An 18849-nucleotide genomic window follows, 5' to 3' on the forward strand; every position below is an offset into this window, starting at 1 on the left:
AAAAGAAATAGCACACAATACCGCTGAATGTTTCATTTGATTATATCTAGTGATATTTCAAAATAAAAAAAAATTGGAGAGCACGGCAAAATATGAAACAGACGAACTGGTTGATGCTCAATGCCCAATACCATGTATGTATTTGTTTACAATGCTTTTCCAGCAGCTTTGACACTAATCGTGTTTTCATTCCGTAAACCGACAAAACATAGAAGATGGATGGTGCCCTTTTACACCCTTCATGATTAAATAGCACACTATGAAAGTAAACATTTGCTAAATCGCCTCCCTTGGGACATCTGGAACGGGGTCGGTCAGAGGAAAACGACAACAAGGCGCTGTAACCTTTTACAAGCGGGGTGTGGGTTTACTTTAGATATGACATCTTATCTTGCCGTTTTGACCAAGATCGATGCCGCTTTTGCTCCAAATGAAACATTGATACTGCTCTCTTGGTCAAAACGTTTAGTACTATCGCTATGGCCTGATAAAAATTAGGAGAAAATTTCATTTGAAAGAAACTCCATCCCGCCGCTAAGGGGTCGAGATTCCTTTTAACGATGGACCAGACACCCCTTGATTACCACATAATCAGGTTGATAAGTACACTCCATTACAAGTCGCTCGTGTTCATAATCCCCTATGGGCCACCTATGACTATCCGAGAATGAGATCTATCTCTAACATCGTTCTTTAGTGCTTCTGTTACTTGGTATGTCTTGCCGCTAATTAAGATGCTGCTACTGATAACGCAATCCACCTCATCAGACGGTGGGGTTGGTCCAAACAGTCTAATTGACATAGGGTTCATTTTATCTTTATATGTGTCGTGGTTGATCACGGCAGAAAAGTATTCGCATCTGCATCATTTGCAGACCTATTAAAAGCAATGAAAAAAATCTCTCCATTTTTTTTTAAACAAACAAAATACCCGAATTTAGAGAAGAAAATATATGCATTTAAATAAAAATTGAATATTGTTACTCTTATTCTTATGAATTATCCATCTAGCTAGATAAAATGTTTTAGAATTGATGAAGAGTAATTCAATTAGACCGTACATTTAATCCATTTCTGAGCGAAACAATAGTTTTAATCACTTTTTCTTCAAAATGTTTAAACGTCTGAATTTCGAGGAAAAAATTCTGAATTTGGTCAAATCTGGCCTGAAAAGAAATCTCAAGTAAAACGATAAAATCTCTATAATCTCTATGGCAGGTCTGCATTCAATAAATTCAATCACGACTGACAATACCCGAACGGGCCTCTCTATAGAAATAATGAAGATGACGTCACATAGCCCTTTGTTATTGTTTTGAGACCGCCAGGAGATATCGTCTCAGTCACACTATAAACGTGTTATACATGTCTGTAGTTTTCGTGTGTTGATCCGATTGATCTGGTGGGCATAATTGGTCAGTATTTTATTTAAACTGAACATTCAATAAATTATGATTTCGCAACTATCAGAGCTCTCCCATCTCCAAAATTATTTATCGTTGTCTTTATCATCAATCCACCCATCCCCATTACCATTACCGGCGTCATTGATGTCCCACTGTTTGCATTATCACATTTGCGTGAGTAAAACCGCCAAATATACCTACCGTGTTATCGTGTGTTATGGTGTCAGTAAAATAACTAATAAGATATTATTCTCTTCTTACAGATCGCATTTCATATTTTGATTTTTGATGTTGTATTTGTCTTGGTTCAAGAAAACTTAGAAAAATACTTTCATATAACATAGCGATATATTTCGCCAACAGGCCGGAAAAATAGTGAAGGTATGACAATTAATTCAGAATTAAACAAAACGGAGACGAAATAGATTAATCGACGATGGACCAGAAATTTATGGTAAAAGTGCAAATAAGCCAGAAACATCGTTTTCAACTCCCATCATTCTCAGCCTACACAGAGACAAAGCGTTTTATCCGCCACAATATCAAAGATACATAACAAAAACATGACCGTGAGAATCCAGCAAGGCGCCGGAGAATGAACGTATCGTTCTTATAAAAAAAAAGGTAAATAAACGTTTAGCCAAACCTTTACGTCTGTCTGAAGCTTAGTGAAATAAACACAAAATGATGAGGGGGAAAACATTACGATAAGATGATATAAACAAACATTAGAAATCATAAGTAAAGTTTAAACTCTCTCTATCTCTCTCTCTCTCTCTCTCTCTCTCTCTCTCTCTCTCTCTCTCTCTCTCTCTCTCTCTCTCACACACACACACACACACACACACACACCCATGAGGTTTATAACAAGAGACAGGAGAACAAAAGGAATTACAAACCGAATTGAGTAAAATTCAAATCTAACATCAAACAGTAGTAAAGTTTACATATTCTGCAGTTGGACGCACACTTTCGCGCGCGCCGAGGGTGGAGAGAGAAAGAGAGAAGGAGGGAGAGAGAGAAAAAAAAAAAAGAGAGAGAGAGAGAGAGAGAGAGAGAGAGAGAGAGAGAGAGATAGAGAAAGAGAGAGAGAGAGAGTGTGTGTGTGTGTGTGTGTGTGTGTGTGTGTGTGTTAAACACATTCATTGGAGAAAACGTAATAAAAACGTAATATAGTGCACATTAGCTTTTATCTAATTATTTGTCATGTATCTCTTTAGATCATGTCTTAAAAGTATAAGTATTATACCTCTTTCTTTCACTCTTTTTTTTTTTTTTTTTTTTTTTTTTTTTGGTGTTGTGAATCACAGAAGACGAATAAACTGACACCAGACACCGCCAAATTTAATTTAAGTGCAAATTTTCTAGGATTTGAGTCTTACTAACATAAAGTTACTCTTATTTTTTTTTTTATTTTTTTTTTTTTTTTTTTTTTTGTTGGAATAATGACTGAATACGCGTACAGTTTTGTTTTTTCTTTTTATTTTTTTGTTTAATGTTTCTTTTTCCACGCACACTCTTGCTCCATGTAATTTGAAGCAGATGATACCATTAGATGAAAGCGTGAGAGATTCTCCAAATTCAATTACAATGAAACATATTAAAGTCCTGTTGTCTACAACGCTCAGATGACATTTTCTAGTCTAGCTAGAGAAATAACTAAATTATACCTTCTCTTGCCAAACGTCGACAAATCAACTTTTTACGTTTTGACCAGAGAACTTCATATTATGTCCATCAGTGAAAATGACCCATAGCTACAACTTGTTAAAATAAACTTTTGAAAGCTCATGTTTGAGAAGTTTTGAGAAGTTGCGGGTCTTTTGAATTGGACGAAATAAAAGTTTTTTGACCAATATGTACTATTCTCTAAGCATTTAGCAAAGTGGGCGCGTTTGGAGATGGTGGAAATAAAGTCAAGCCACTTGGTTTTTTTAAGCTTACCGACAAACTAGCAATCCACTTCTCTCACTAGGCGTCCTTCTGCAAGAGGGTGAGTGGTAGGGTAAGATATGATTTCTTTGACTCTACACTCAGTGCACCAGTGACGATAACATGAAAGGTAATCGTCATCATCACCATCATCATCATTATTATTATTAGTAGTATTAGTCCATTATATTTACGGATGGTAATGTTGTGAGTTTCTTAGCTAAGCGCACAGCATCTATATGTAAATAGTCAATTGTATGTCTGGGTGTGGGTTGTGGAACAAGAAATGTATTTTTTAAAACCCACATAAAGCGCATATAATTTTGAAAATGCGCTATACAAATATTACTATTATTATTATTATTATTATTATTATTATTATTATTATTATTATTATTATTATTATTATTATTATTATTATCATTATCATTATCATCATTATTACAAAATTTTCTCAATTTGGATGCAGACTACCAAATTGCCCACAACTATTGTTGCCTTAGGCCTGAAAATAAATAGATCCAAGTTCACACCAATGCAACCATTCCTAAGACACAAGAAGCATTTAGTACATTGTCACAACTTAAACTTGAGCTTTTATACAGTGCAATATCCACTAAACATGCTCAAAGCGCTTCACAAGGGGTCCCTGACCAAAAACAACATGTAACACGTAGAATGGGACATGACGCCTGTACGGCTATATTGCAATTTTCTTATGACAGAGACAACGCTGTTAAAGGCCAGGTACTCATTTTACACATGAGCATGGTGAGAGAATGCGAGGAAATAGCCTTTTCCAAGGACTCAACTGTGCACTGAGCAAGGCTCAAACCCAGGACCTTCCGATCCGAAAGCTAGTGTCATACCACTAGACCACATAGCCACAGTCCATAATAGTCTTCAAAATATATTATTTACAACTGTGCATACATAATAGAAACCGATGGTAAAAACTTACCATTGGGAGGACGAATTGCGATAATCCTGACATCAATGGAGTCATTTCGAATTCCTGCGATTGGGTTGTTAATGGCAAAACACGTGTACACAGCTGATTCTTTCACAGTTATTTGTAACATGGAAGTCAAGGACACATCCGACGTTTTAAATTCCCTTTTCTTTTCAAATGGATGATCGTCTTCAGAACCAAACAACTGAGGAGAGAAAATCATCATGTTTAATGGCTATATCCATTAGTGCTGTCGTACTCTGAAATAACAAATTTTTTAAAATTTTACCAGAAAACATGTAGTTCAAATATGAATGAATTAAAATGTCCCCCCGTCTTGTCAAAAAGTCTCAAACCTGGGACTTTATAATTTGGCCAGAAAAACTTGTCATTCAAGTATTGATCGAATAAAATGACCCTCATCTTGTCAAAACCTCTCAAACATGAGAGTTTTTGTGACAGAATGAGGGTAATCTTAATCAAAATATTTGAAGGACAAGTTTTCTGGCCAAAATTTTAAAACATGTATTTGTTTCACAGTATGTCAGAGTGTAGGTGGAGAGACAATATGTAACCCATTGCATCAATATGGTATCATGTAAGGGTGAACCTGACAATGATAAAGGAATTTAAAAATAAAATTATATGAAAGAAGAAACTTTTTCTTTATGCATTTCACTTAATACAATAATTTAGCCTAAGTCTCTTATTTTTGGTTTGTCAATTTTCAGAATCTAAATCACGCCAAGATTTGAGGCAGTGGGTCACATATGCAGCTGTATCAGAGAAAAAAATGGAAAATTTGCAGCATCCCCCATCTCCACACGAAGAATTTAAACACCTTACTCCTGCTACAAAATATGCCCATGCCTTTGAAGATATTTTTGTTTAAAAATCACTAACATCATTTTTCGACAGTACCACATATTTGGGAATTACAAATTAACAATGACCCGAAAAATTTGTTGTAAATCAATACCCCCCCCCCAAAAAAAAAAAAATTTTTAAATGAAGAGTTCATATTACAGAAAAAATGCAAATGGTTAATGCAGAAAACTAAATAGACAATTTTGAACTTGTATTCAAACTTTGATAAAAGATTTATCACATTCTGATTTTGTTCATAACTAGAAACATGCGTTGGTATCTTAGAATTTAATGGTATGGTGCAAACAATGAAGCATTTCTTACTCACCGCCTTTCCATTCTTGCGCCATTCTACCACAGGGGTAGGAATACCAGCAGCCTTACAAGTGATGGACATTTTGGAATCAACAAGAATCCGTCTCTCTTGTTTGACATGATTCTTATTGATAATAACCACAGGGGCTGTTAAATAAGAAAATGTATATATATATATATATATATATATATATATATATATATATATATATATAAATGTATTTTTCAATTTAAAATCAACAATAAGATTGTTGAACTAATTCAAATCAAAATAATATAATAAATCACACCACAATTCAATAAAATGTATGCATCTATAGTCATCCCTTTCCAGAACTCCCATTCCCCATAACTGCTTCATACTATGCTACAGCTTGTAAAATAAGGTTATTCCCCTTGACTGTGAATGTATCCCAGAAAAGGAATTTCATTGGTTTGAAAACATAATATACAATTTTTCGAGACAAAAATACAAATGAAATAATGTCACACCACAATCCTAGTGACAAGATGTATATTTTCAGGGGATCTACGATAGTTGGGTCATCTTTAAGGTCATTTCAATGCCAGTAAAAAAGTAGATAACATAACTTGGTTTGATGTTTATTTCTTATGACATTTTGCCTCTTGACTAAAGGTCTTATGCTTTAGGGAAATTCAAACATTTTATCTAATCACAAAAAAAATTAAGATTTATATTGTCCAAATTACTAAATTTAAAATAAATTAATTGCATTTATGATGACAAGTAACAATGGCATGAGTTATGATCAGAATAAAAATGTTTTAAACGATTTCATATTCAATTTATGTTATGCATTTGACCAATATTTCATGATTCCTAAAGCATTGCTGAGAAACTGTACTAGATTTAAAAACAAGAATCATTCACTGGATTAATTTAATCTAGAGCTATGTCTATTACAATTCTTACAAAACACATTCCGACTTTCAAGAAAAATCTATTTGAATACATTACTGATACACCAATAAAGATAGCCCATAAAAACTTAAATTCACTGCACATCATCTACAAGAATAAAATAATTAGATGTATAAATCAAGAAACTATAAGTCAATATTCTTTTCGATATATAATGCAAACATACCATGCACAACAAGGAAAGCTGGTTTTGATTCAACCATTTCTTTGTTCAATTTGTTCTCCACACGACACTTGTACTGGCCTCTGTGTATGACTTGAACTTCAGTGAAACGAAGAATGGTGCCTTGTCTGTTGAGATCATAGTATTTTCCCTGAGCTGGCATCATCTCTCCATTATGAAACCTGTAGAGAAGGAAGATGAATATGTTTTGGCAACAATGTATGATTTTTTAGCGAAACCACAAAATTGACATCCACACATAAATTTATATTTTTGAGAATGAACAACAAGCAGAGATGCCAACTTTAAATTTGGCTCACAGGAATTTCAGACACCACTCGGAGGAATTTCAATGCCGAAAATGAATTTCCACACACGAGTATGGTATTTGGCATTGTGCTTAAATTTTGTATATTTCTAAATACATAACTGATTAGAACTATATTATGATATGTAAACAAAATGCCAAATAAAATCCCAAATTTTCCTTATTTCAAATGAAGTAAGGGCTCCAAAACCTAATGGTAATAATTGTAGAACTGATGGTAGAGAGGGTGATGTGGTGTTGGTGGTTGTAGTAGTAGTGGTATTGATAATGATGTGTTGGTGTTGATGATTGTAGTAAGTAGTAGTAGTGGTAGTGATGATGATATGGTGGTGGTGGTTGTAGTAGCAGTAGTGATGAAGATGTTGTGGTGGTGGTTATAGTAGTAGTGGTTGTGATGATGATGTTGTGGTTGTAGTAGTAGTGCTAATGATGATGATGTGGTGGTGGTTGTAGTAGTGGTGGTAACGATGATGTGGTGATGGTGATTGACCTCACTGGAATTTAACGTAAGTTGCCTGCAACCCAGAAATTTTTGCTCCAAACCGGATTTTTTCCCGGTGAAACGGGAGTTTTGACATCACTGAATAAGTGACTACTACTAAATATAATTCAAGACATAATTTTGTGAGTATCATTATCAATGAATTTGTAGATTAATGACGGGATAATTTTATGAAGTCAGTGGAACTGAGATCAACAATATTTAAATTTAAACAGAGACATGGGTTAAAGACAACAGGTGTAGCATGTGTTTGTGTGTGTGCGCTGCATGCGTGTGTGTGTGTGAATGTATGTCTGTGAAACTTAGTGTATTTCGTTGATAGTGGTCGGTCATGTCACTTCCAATTATTTTTTAATTCCTAGGCCAGAGATAATAATCACCTATTAAAAAAAAGGTGTAGAAAGGCAATTTATTATTAGTATTATATATAATACAATAAAGTAATAAATAAATTATTTTTTTAAATATATATATATAAAGAAGAGCGCGTTCGGTAAAAGATGACAGAAAATAATTTGTCACAGCTAGGCTTTCTAAAAGTTTCAAATCTGGGCTACAAATACAAAAAGGTATTCGTTGACGTTTCTATTACAATGTGGAGACTGATTCCAAACAAACGTGTGGGTAAGAAAAATATATGGCGGGTCATCTTACATCATTATCTATAAAGATATACCACCCGTTAGAGACTAGGAAAGATAACAGTCAAGACTCGGGTCTCTAAGACTGTTAATCTACAAGTAAAAATCGTGCACTTACCATTTTATGTGAACTTGGTCAGATTTTAACGTTTTGCAGTAAAGTTTCAATCTTCGGTCCATCATGACTGTTTGGTTTCTTGGAGGCCAAATAATCCGAAGGCCTTGAAGGGGGGGGGGGGGGGGGAAATTCAGTCAAAAAGTAATTAAATGAGGCTTATAATCATAAATAACTTTGACTTAAACTTAAAGGTGCAGTAACGATCATAAACAAGTAATTTGTTGTTTTAAAGCAAAGAAGGCAATCATGAAGCAATCTTAGTCAATCTTAGTACATTTATCATAATTTTTAAAGTTGATATCCAAGTTTCATCTTCTGCACATAGAAGCAAAATACACAAATTTGCAAATCAGGCAATAAGACGGTTCCTCTTTAATTTTTAGAAAACGGTAGGGGCTGCCTGACGCCGGTGATCGTGAAAATACTAATGAAAGAGTGAAATGGAGAGGCTTCGTATGGGAACAATACAGACAATGGACGTTTCGGGTACAAACCCTTCATCAGCACAACAATACACAAATCAATGTGGAAAACAAATAAAATAAAACGTAAAATAACTTGTATCGTCTGTACTCAATGGTGGTTGGGGTAGTAGTAGTAGTAGTAGTAGTAGTAGTAGTAGTAGTAGTAGTAGTAGTAGTAGTAGTAGTAAGTAGTATAAGTAGTAGTAGTAGTAGAGTAGTGGTAGCAGAAGTAATATTTATTAGCATTAAACTCCCTTCATCACAAACAATTGAGACGAGTTATTGGGGTACATTGGCCAGACAAAATCAGTAATGAGGATGTATATGACAGATGCAAGAGTACAACCAGTCAGTACGCGAATAAAGAAACAAAGATGGAAACGGTTCGGACACATGCTCTGACGAGATGAAAATATTCCAGCACAAACCTTGATGGATGATTACTTCAAACAAGGAACCAAATACAGAGGGCATACACCAACTTCACTTCTAAACATTGAATCAAGATCTCAAAAAATATCCATATTCATTCAATCATTCATTATTATTATTACTATTATTATTATTATTATCATCATCATTGTAATAATAATGATGAAAATTGGAGGGTTCTATTCAGCATTTGCCTCCCCTTAGGAAAAGTGATCATGAAGTTATAAATATCTCTATAAACATTCCAGAAAACTTTGTTAAAACGAATGCAAAGAAAGTTTATGACTATTTTTATAAAGGAAACTATGAAGAGTGTAGGTGTTTGGCTGAATTGAACTTAGAGATGGAAGTTCAAATGGCTTGAAACTATTTAAAGAAAACACTAAAAGAGATAGATTCATGTTTTATACATCTTAGGGTAAGAAAATAAATAAACCTCTATGGATGTCTTGTGATGTTTAAAAAGTTGTAAACAAAAAACGTAGATTATATTTTCAAATTTTAAGGGATAAATCTAAAGAAAATTTTCAAACCTATGCTACACACAGAAATGTGACAAAACATATTATATAACAAAATATTAAATCATTTGAGAAAAAAAAAATTGCATCTGAGAGTAAGTTAAATGTAAAGGGGCTTTGGAGCTATTTAACAGTAACCTTAAAGTTAAAAACTGTATTGGGAAACTATTTTCTCTTTAAATAAACTCTCTAAGATTTTACAAAGAATACACGTTAGACTTATTGGTCTGTAGTTAGATGGGTCACATCGATTACCAAATGAATGTAAATTGAGTAAATTATACCACGAATATAGAATATAACATTAATTATGTATTGGATATTTAATTCTCAATAATATCAATTAATTGACATAGAATACTAATTATATAATTGATAAATTGTATCTATGAATAAAAGTTACACAGAGCATTAAAGGGTTTTTGGAACCTATTCGCTCTTAAATGATACAACACGATACGATAATAACAATAATAATAATAATGATAATATTAATAACGATAATATTACTATAATGATAACAATAAAAACAAAATTTTAATAATAAAATAATAATAATAATAATAATAATAATAATTACTTTTATCATTATCATAATTACCATCATCATCATCATAATCATTATTGTTATTATTATTATCATCATTAATTACTACTACCACTTTATAATAATAATAATAATAATAATAATAATAATAATAATAACAATAATAATAATAATAATAATAATAATAATAATTATAATAATAATAATAATAATAATTATTATTATTATTATTATTATTATTATTATTATTATTATTATTATTATTATTATTATTATTATTATTATTATTATTATTATCATTATTATTATTATTGTTGTTGTTGTTGTTGTTGTAATTGTTTATAATAATAATAATAATAATAATAATAATAATAATAATAATAATAATAATATTATTATTATTATTATTATTATTATTATTATTATTATTATTATTATTATTATTATTATTATTATTATCTTTATCATTATTATTATTAATTAATAATAATAATATTAATAATAATAATATCATTATTATTATAATTATTATCAATATTCGCATTTTCTTCTCTCCCGAACATCATTTCTTTCTTTGTATTAGTATTAGCTCAATAATACGTATCATCTTTTATGACGTTCCCTGAAGTGCAATATGATAATTTTGTATTTATCAGATTGTATTGTATTGTCACTTAGCTGCCGGCGAAACCATATTTCATACCACACTCGAGGGCGAGTTTCGTGTCTGGTAGCTAGTGTTCTCTGATAAGCAATGAAAGCCAGATTGGTCCTCCTAAATTACTGTCTATATCTGTCTGCTAAAACTAAACTTTATTAAATATATTTATTGAAGTGGCTAGCCGTACTTAAGGACGGGTAGACTGGCAGGCTAGACGTCATTAAGTACGGGGAGCACAGGAGTCTAGCCGTACTTATTCTGGGGCCTTGACCCCTGGTCATGTCAAAGGTCACATCCGGTAAGTCGACCGTGGTGGGCCGTGGCGCCAAACGCGAAGCCATGATTGTTTTCTCCCGATTTACGAGCATCATCAATTTCAATACGTAGTATTTCAATAATGGCCATCGCTATTGGTGACAATTTTTCATCTTATCAACAATTGCCAAAATGCAGTTAAGCAATTGGAGACTGAGACTGACACCATTTTTATTCGTCAGGATTCTGTAAAGGTAAGAATTTGATTTTCTTCTTTTCTTTTTAAAAAAAATTCTCAGTCAAGGCCAGGACTAGGACAGTAAAAAAGTAAAAAGTATTCGAGCGGTGGCGATATTTATGATGAGATATAATATGAATGAATGAGAATGTAATTGTATTGTAATATCAACACGCCTTACTGACTGGCGCGTGTGTCATGTGTTCTGCATTCCAATGTGATCTTAAAATGGATTAATCCTTCGTTGATTTTATTTCTAGAGTACTTGTGTAACTGTAACTGTAACAACTGGGCTGGTGACTGGTGGGCAGTTTAGTGAGCAGCAGCAGTGGTAGTGGAACTCAAATTGTGATCCACTCGCCCAGAAGTATAAATTGTTACTGCAAATTGCCGAGCACGTTGGTGGGGGGGGGGGGGGGGGGGGAGGCAGTAACTCTAAAATCGTGGGAGTTGGTAAACGTCCAGTTTTTGGCATTCCAGCACTAAGCTAATTAGTGGCTGTGACCCGATTTTTAGAACTTTGGAGTTGGATTGAAATGCCTCATGATGATGATATTGATAATGACAATGACAGTGTGTCACATAGTCTGTAGATATACAGTATTGTCAAATAATGAAAAACAATAGGGTATTATTATCATTATTAATATTACTTTTTTTTCAATTTATTTATTATTATTATCATTATTATTATTATTATTATTATTATTATTATTATTATTATTATTATTATTATTATTATTATTTATAATTATTAACTTAAGCAATGGCATTGGTATGTGCCATTTTCACTGCAGTGAATTTAATTAATTTTTTTTTTTTTCGACAGCCAACAGGAAAGAATTCAGTTGATCGTACTGGTGTCCTGACCATCAAGAAAGATAGCTGGCTCAAGATGTCTTGTGGCAATCTTATCAATCAGCAAACCATCATCTGTGCCAGCAGAGCAGAGTATCTGCAAGCACTTTTTGAAACTGGTTAGTATTGTTTTCAAATCTTCATAGCGTCCTTACATTTTTATTGGTGATCAATGAAGTACACTCGAGCACGGAAATTTCGAACAAGTTGGGACCACGCCTATTTGTTCGAGATTTTCATGTTTTCGAGTTTTCCAAATTTGAGGATTTTAGGGAGGTAAATGAAAATGTGGGTGGTCTTGATAAAATTCATATGATTATAATTCTCCGTTATTATGAACTCTGTCGAGAGTTGATAGTGAGACTATTCAATTTCCTTTTCTCGGCCAGTTCAACACAATTCGCGAAAAAAAAATTCAATGGACCACAAGGGAATGTCCAGTTTGTTTGAGATTTTAGTTTTGCCAATACTAATGTAATAGAGGGTTTAAAACTGGGCATTGAACCAAGTTTGAGATTTGCATGCTCGGGTGTAAATGCTCATTTTTCTTAATGAAATTGACAAAGGATTATTTGAATTGAGTTACTAGTATTTATGAACTTAATAGAGTTTTGGCCTGTGGATGTAAAACCAATGAAATTTCAACTGTGTTGGTGAGAACGATGACCAGTTAAAAAAAATTGGTATGTGAATGATAAATTCATTTTATGACAATGATTTTAATTTTATAGCCATGTCTAAAATTGCTAATGAAAAGTCTCTTTTATTTCCATTTTTCAAACCAGAACCAGATCAACCTCTTTGTGGAACTACAGAAACAACAGTCGCAAACAAGTGGTGTTGACTTTTTTCCTGGAGGCGAAAGAAAATTTTTCTCCTAGGAGTTTGCGAAAGAAAATTATTGCTTTTTATTCTGAGCTAGATCTATTATCACCATTCAGCTGTTTTCTTGTCTAAAATAGATTTGATTTTGCAGTTCAAGTTGATTACATACTTATCTCACAAGCAGTAGCCTATTTTAAAAATTGAAAAATGAGGGTAGTGCGTCATATGATATTTTGCGAAATCATATTTCGAGAATTTTTAATATATCAAGGAATCAACTGATAAGTAATCTGGTAAATAATTAGTTTTTCTGATTACAATGATGAATTCGTAAGGTATAAATAAACTCTGACCATAAAATGAAAGAGTACGGAAATATTTTAATTTTTCTGCATTTATTTCTCTAGCTAGGGAATGGGTTAGCGAATCATTTATACATTTTTTAGACAGATCAATCTACTCAATTTTCGTCATTTCTTGTCCTATGACGCTCATTATTTTGAAAATTTTATGGATCAGCTTATGTCGAATTAGTGCTTTCTCAAATTTCCGTTTTATGTCATTTTCTGATTTTCTAACAATCATACATGTCATTTTCCTTTGGATTGTTTTCAAATATATTCAGAATCTTTTTTGTGTGTTTTGCATCATGACGGAAGTATTTTGGGGGAAATTTAAATATGTAAGATTTTTTTAATTTTAAAAATTGATTTTTTTTCCTGCCGATAAGCGCCACAATTTCAGTCGAATTAAAAAACATATTCTAAAGAATTTCTTTTCAAGACCAGTGATAAACTCTTCCATCATTATCTAGTTATTTATGTAATATACATTGTGTGTAAATTTGAAAGAAATTTATACGCTGGTTTTTGGTTCATCTATGTTAGCAATTTTAGTTTTAGGGTTTTACATCACATTTTAGCCTATAGGGTGCCCCTTTAAAATGTAAAAAAAAAATATATTAAAGATGTATTTTTTTTTGGGGGGGGGGGGATTTTTTTGTGTGTTTAACATCAATCACATTATTAGTTTATGAGATTAACTATAAATCATAATTGACCACCAAATTATTTTTTAAAAAAATGAAAAATGGATGTCAACAAAAAAAAAAAATTCTAAGTGGCGAATCAATTATATTTTTTAGAATTTGATCAATTTACAAAATTCTACTATTTACTTGTTCTATATATATTGATTATACTTTGGAATTTTGATGGACGTTGTCTGAAAAATTAGCTTGTTTATCAAATTAAAGAAAGATTTTGTTTTTTCTCAAAATTCCATTTTGCATCATTTTCTGATTTTCTAACATTCTTCATTCATCATATCTGGATTATTTTCCATCAGATTGTCTTCAAATTTGTCAGAATCTTTCGTATGATGGGTTTTGCATCATGATGGATTTGGCTTTGGGCTAAACTAAAATTTAGTAGTTTGAATTTTTAAATTGGATTTTTTTCCTGTCGTTTCATGAGTGTCATATTTTCAATCGTAATCGAAAAACAATTCTTTAAATAAATTTTTCAAGACTTGCTAAACCTATCCATCATGATGTTGCTCTTGCTGTAGGAAACATTGCGTGTAAATTTGGAAGGTATCCGTTGGTTTTTGGTGCATCACTGTAGGAATTTTTTTTTTTTTTGGGGGGGGGGGGGGGGTGAGTGTTTGGTCTAATTTTAGCCTATATTGTCTGTGGCATTGAAGACATTTAAATATATTGAGTTTTTTATACAGCGCAATATCCACTAAATGTGCTTAAAGCGCTTTACAAGGGGTCCCTGGTCAACAGCAACATTTAACATGTTGGACAGAACATGACGCCTGTTAGGCGATATTACAATTCTTTGGACAGAGACAACACTGTTAACGGCCAGGTACTCATTTTACACCAGGGTACGGTGAGAGAATGAGTAAAGAGCCTTTTACAAGAAATCACACGAACCAGGACCTTCCGATATGAAAGCAAGTGTCATACCATAAGACCACATTGCTGCACATTTAATTTTTTTTTTTGGTGTGTGTTCGTCATCAAATTAGACCTCCTACCACCTAAAAACAACAGGGGAATACCAATATTGGCATTGCAATAAACAAAACGGATTTTTGACTATAGGTCCCCTTTAAAGGTGAAATATTTCCTAGCTCAGATGGTTTGTTTTAAGCGGACTGTAGTGCGTTCCACTGTGGGATTTTTTTTTCCATAAAATTGTATTCACTGTCAGTGGTGACATATAATTTTACTGCCTAGTTTTGATCTCCATTACACACTATCCCTACCACTACCACCAGTGCTTTTACAGACTGAGTCCCTATCATCAGGGCTATTACGCACTGAGTCCCTACCACCAGCGCAATTAGCCATTGAGTCCCTACCAATAGTGCTATTAGCCACTGAGTCCCTACCACCAGTGATTTTGTAGACATTGAGTCCCTACCATCAGTGTTATTAGCCACTGAGTCCCTACCACCAGTGATTTTGTAGACATTGAGTCCCTAACACTAACACCAGTGTTATTAGCCACTGAGTCCCTACCACCAGTGATTTTGTAGACATTGAGTCCCTACCATCAGTGTTATTAGCCACTGAGTCCCTACCACCAGTGATTTTGTAGACATTGAGTCCCTACATCAGTGCTATTAGCCAGTAAGTCCCTACCACCAGCGCTATTAGCCACTGAGTCCCTACCACCAATGTTATTAGCCAGTAAGTCCCTACCACCAGCGCTATTAGCCACTGAGTCCCTACCACCAATGTTATTAACCATTGAGTCTATACCACCAGTGCTATTTGCCATTGAGTCCCTACCACCAGCACTATTGGTCACTGAGCCCTACCACCAGTGTTAATTAGCCTTTGATCCCTACCATCAGCCATTGAGTCCCTACCTCTAGTGCTATCAGTCATTGAGTCCCTACCACCAGTGCTTTTAGTTTTAGACATTGAGTCCCTACCACTAGAACTATCAGACATTGAGTCCCTAACTAGAGCTATCAGTATCAGCCATTGAGTTCCTGCCTGCGACCAGTGCTATTAGACATTGCGTCCCTACCACCAGTACAATTAGTTACTGAGTCCCTACCACCAGTGCTATCCAGCCATAGAGACCCTACCACCAGTGCTATTAGCCACTGAGTCCCCACCACCAGCGCAATTAGCCATTGAGTCCCTAACACCAGTGCTATTTGCCATTGAGTCCCTACCACCAGCGCAATTAGTCATTGAGTCCCTTCCACCAGTGCTATTTGCCATTGAGTCCCTACCACCAGTGCTATTAGCCACTGAGTCCCTACCACCAGTGCAATTAGCCACTGAGTCCCTACAACCAGCGCTATTAGTATTAGCCACTGAGCCCCTACCACCAGTGCTATTAGCCACTGAGTCCCTACCACCAGTGCTTTTAGCAACTGAGTCCCTACCACTAGTGCTATCCAGCCATAGAGACCCTACCACCTGTGCTATTAGCCACTGAATCCCTACCACCAGTGCTATCCAGCCATAGAGACCCTACCACCAGTGTTATGAGCCAGTGAGTCCCTACCACGAGTGCTATTAGCCACTGAGTCCCTCCCACTACCACCAGCGCTATTACTATTATTTCTATTAGCCATTGTCATTGAGTCCCTACCACCAGCTCTATTAGCCTTTGAGCCCCTACCACCAGCGCTATTAGCCATTGAGTCCCTACCACCAGTGCTATGTGCCACTGGGTCCTTACCACCAGCGCTATTGGCCTTTGAGCCCTACCACCAGCGCTATCCAGCCTTAGAGCCCTACCACCAGTGCTATCCAGCCATAGAGCCCCTACCACCAGTGCTATCCAGCCACTGAGTCCCTACCACCAGTGCTATCCAGCCACTGAGTCCCTACCACCAGTGCTATTACCCATTTGAGATAGAACAAAATTGACGTCACTCAGTTCTTTATTATCGTTTTTAGCCATTTTTAAATGATTAGTTTTCATTGATTGTATTCAAGACAAAACTATAAAAGGTTGAGGTTACACATAGATTAGTAGAGTGGTATTATCACGGAGATCAGTTTTCCCAAATAATTCCATGTGATGGGGAAAAAACATCCGGTTAAAAAAGGTTTTGACGAAATATGCAGTGAAGACATGCGAAGGCAAAATATGCCATCGCACATAATAAATAATCTACCAATCCTTAAGTACGGCTAACTAAGCTATCTACACGACATTAAGTACGGCTAGCCAGCCAGTCTGACTGTCATTAAGTACGGCTAGACTGGTAGGCTAGACGTACTTAAGTACGCCTAGACTGGCAGGCTAGCCGTCATTAAGTACGGCTAGCCTTTTCCTATATTTATTGGATTCAATTAATTATAGGTCCCTTAGTCCTATCATAAATTGCAAAATAGGCCTCAACACATGCAACTAGTTACAACTGTGTTATTTTCATTGGTTCCATTACTCATTAGGCTTACCTTGGGAATGAATTACACCCGAGATTACACACTGAAAAAATATTTCCTCACTGACCTCACTACCTCTCTCCACTCTACCCTGCTCCACTGACGAAATAATTTTGAGAAATTCTATTGAAATTGAAGAATTTAACATTAACACTCTTAATTCAAATGTCGTTATCGAAAGTATTGCAATTTTATTTTTATTTTTTAAATCATAGTACAGCAAAAATAATTGTCAAGAACAGAAAAGTTTCGTTAGAGACCCTGTCACAACTGGTGACATACTACTACTACAAACAAGTGTGTCAACTTAGACTTAGGCGACACGTTCACACGGAAACAAACCTCAACGATCCATCAAATCTCTAAAGTCTGAGGATGTAAGCCAACGATTGTGACAATAAACAAATTTTCAGCAGTAATGAGAAGCTTTAGAAAGTTTTTTAAAGTTTTTATTTGACTCACCTCTTTGAGAGCAAAGGACCCCCAACGTTGACAGGCTCAGCAAAACAACTATTTGAACAAGTTGGGTGACACACATCCTTGAAAGAAATTTTAACTACAATAAAATTATTGTAACTTTACGAATTGTTCCACACATATCAAATCTTCATGAGGAAGCGGTATAAAAAGACTAAGGAATTGGTGAGACATACTTTTGGCATGAAAATAAACAATTAAAGGAAAATATTCTTCTTTACAATGACACCTACGCAGGCTTGTCAGTACGTACTCCGAGGACACTCATTCACCACTAGGGCTGGGCGGGTACCCGGGTACCCGCGAATACCCGCGGGTAATAAAGTTAAACCGGGTACTCGGGTAAAAGGGGCGGGTAACGGGTACCCGCTTCAACAAATGGAAACCGAACTGAGAGTGATCATTTTTGGCGGTTTTAATATTTTTGAACAAAAATTGGAAATAATACAATTTTATTTACATATTTACATTTACATGACATTTTTTCAAAGATTTTCCTACTTTATTTTTCAATTACAATGATTTTTTTGTTTTATTTGTTAACACACATTTGATTCAATTTTGGAATCAAAAGGTTAAGACCATAATTTATTAGTTCTTATCTTTTAAAGGAATCTCAGGTACTTTTATTTTATTTATTATTATTTTTTTTTTCATTGTAGTTAATTATCTTTCTTACTTCAGTTTCGCTTCATTTGTTGTAATAAATAATAAATTAATAAAAAAAATAAAAAATAATAAAAAAGCCCCGCCCCCCCCCCCCCCCCCCCCCCCCCCCCCCCCCCCCCACAAAAAAAATTTGGGGACAAAAGTCACTCCTGCCACGGGTACCCGCGGGTACCCGGGTAATCAGACCACTACCCGGGTATTACCCGGGTAATGATTTGGGCGGGTAATCCCAGCACTATTCACCACACACGATGGACCTCGCACAGTTTGCAGTTCATACAATCACAAACACAACACGTCTCT

General features: G+C 34.6%; 1 protein-coding gene across 1 annotated transcript in view; it reads right to left on the reverse strand.

The window, feature by feature from the left end:
- LOC144962865 (tyrosine-protein kinase transmembrane receptor Ror2-like) overlaps positions 1-18849 on the reverse strand; it is a 75918-nt gene extending 57069 nt beyond the window's left edge. Inside the window, exons 1-6 of the mRNA XM_078896215.1 lie at positions 18790-18849; positions 17863-18151; positions 8168-8270; positions 6582-6760; positions 5486-5619; positions 4300-4495 (exon numbers count right to left, since the gene is read on the reverse strand). Coding sequence (XP_078752341.1) covers positions 4300-4495; positions 5486-5619; positions 6582-6760; positions 8168-8270; positions 17863-17938 — 688 coding nt within the window. The 5' untranslated portion in view covers positions 17939-18151; positions 18790-18849. The remainder of the gene's footprint in view (positions 1-4299; positions 4496-5485; positions 5620-6581; positions 6761-8167; positions 8271-17862; positions 18152-18789) is intronic.

The sequence above is a fragment of the Berghia stephanieae genome, chromosome 1 (assembly GCF_034508935.2).
Source record: "Berghia stephanieae isolate SIO BIC M18660-M18661 chromosome 1, UCSD_Bste_1.3, whole genome shotgun sequence".
NCBI lineage: Eukaryota > Metazoa > Mollusca > Gastropoda > Nudibranchia > Aeolidiidae > Berghia > Berghia stephanieae.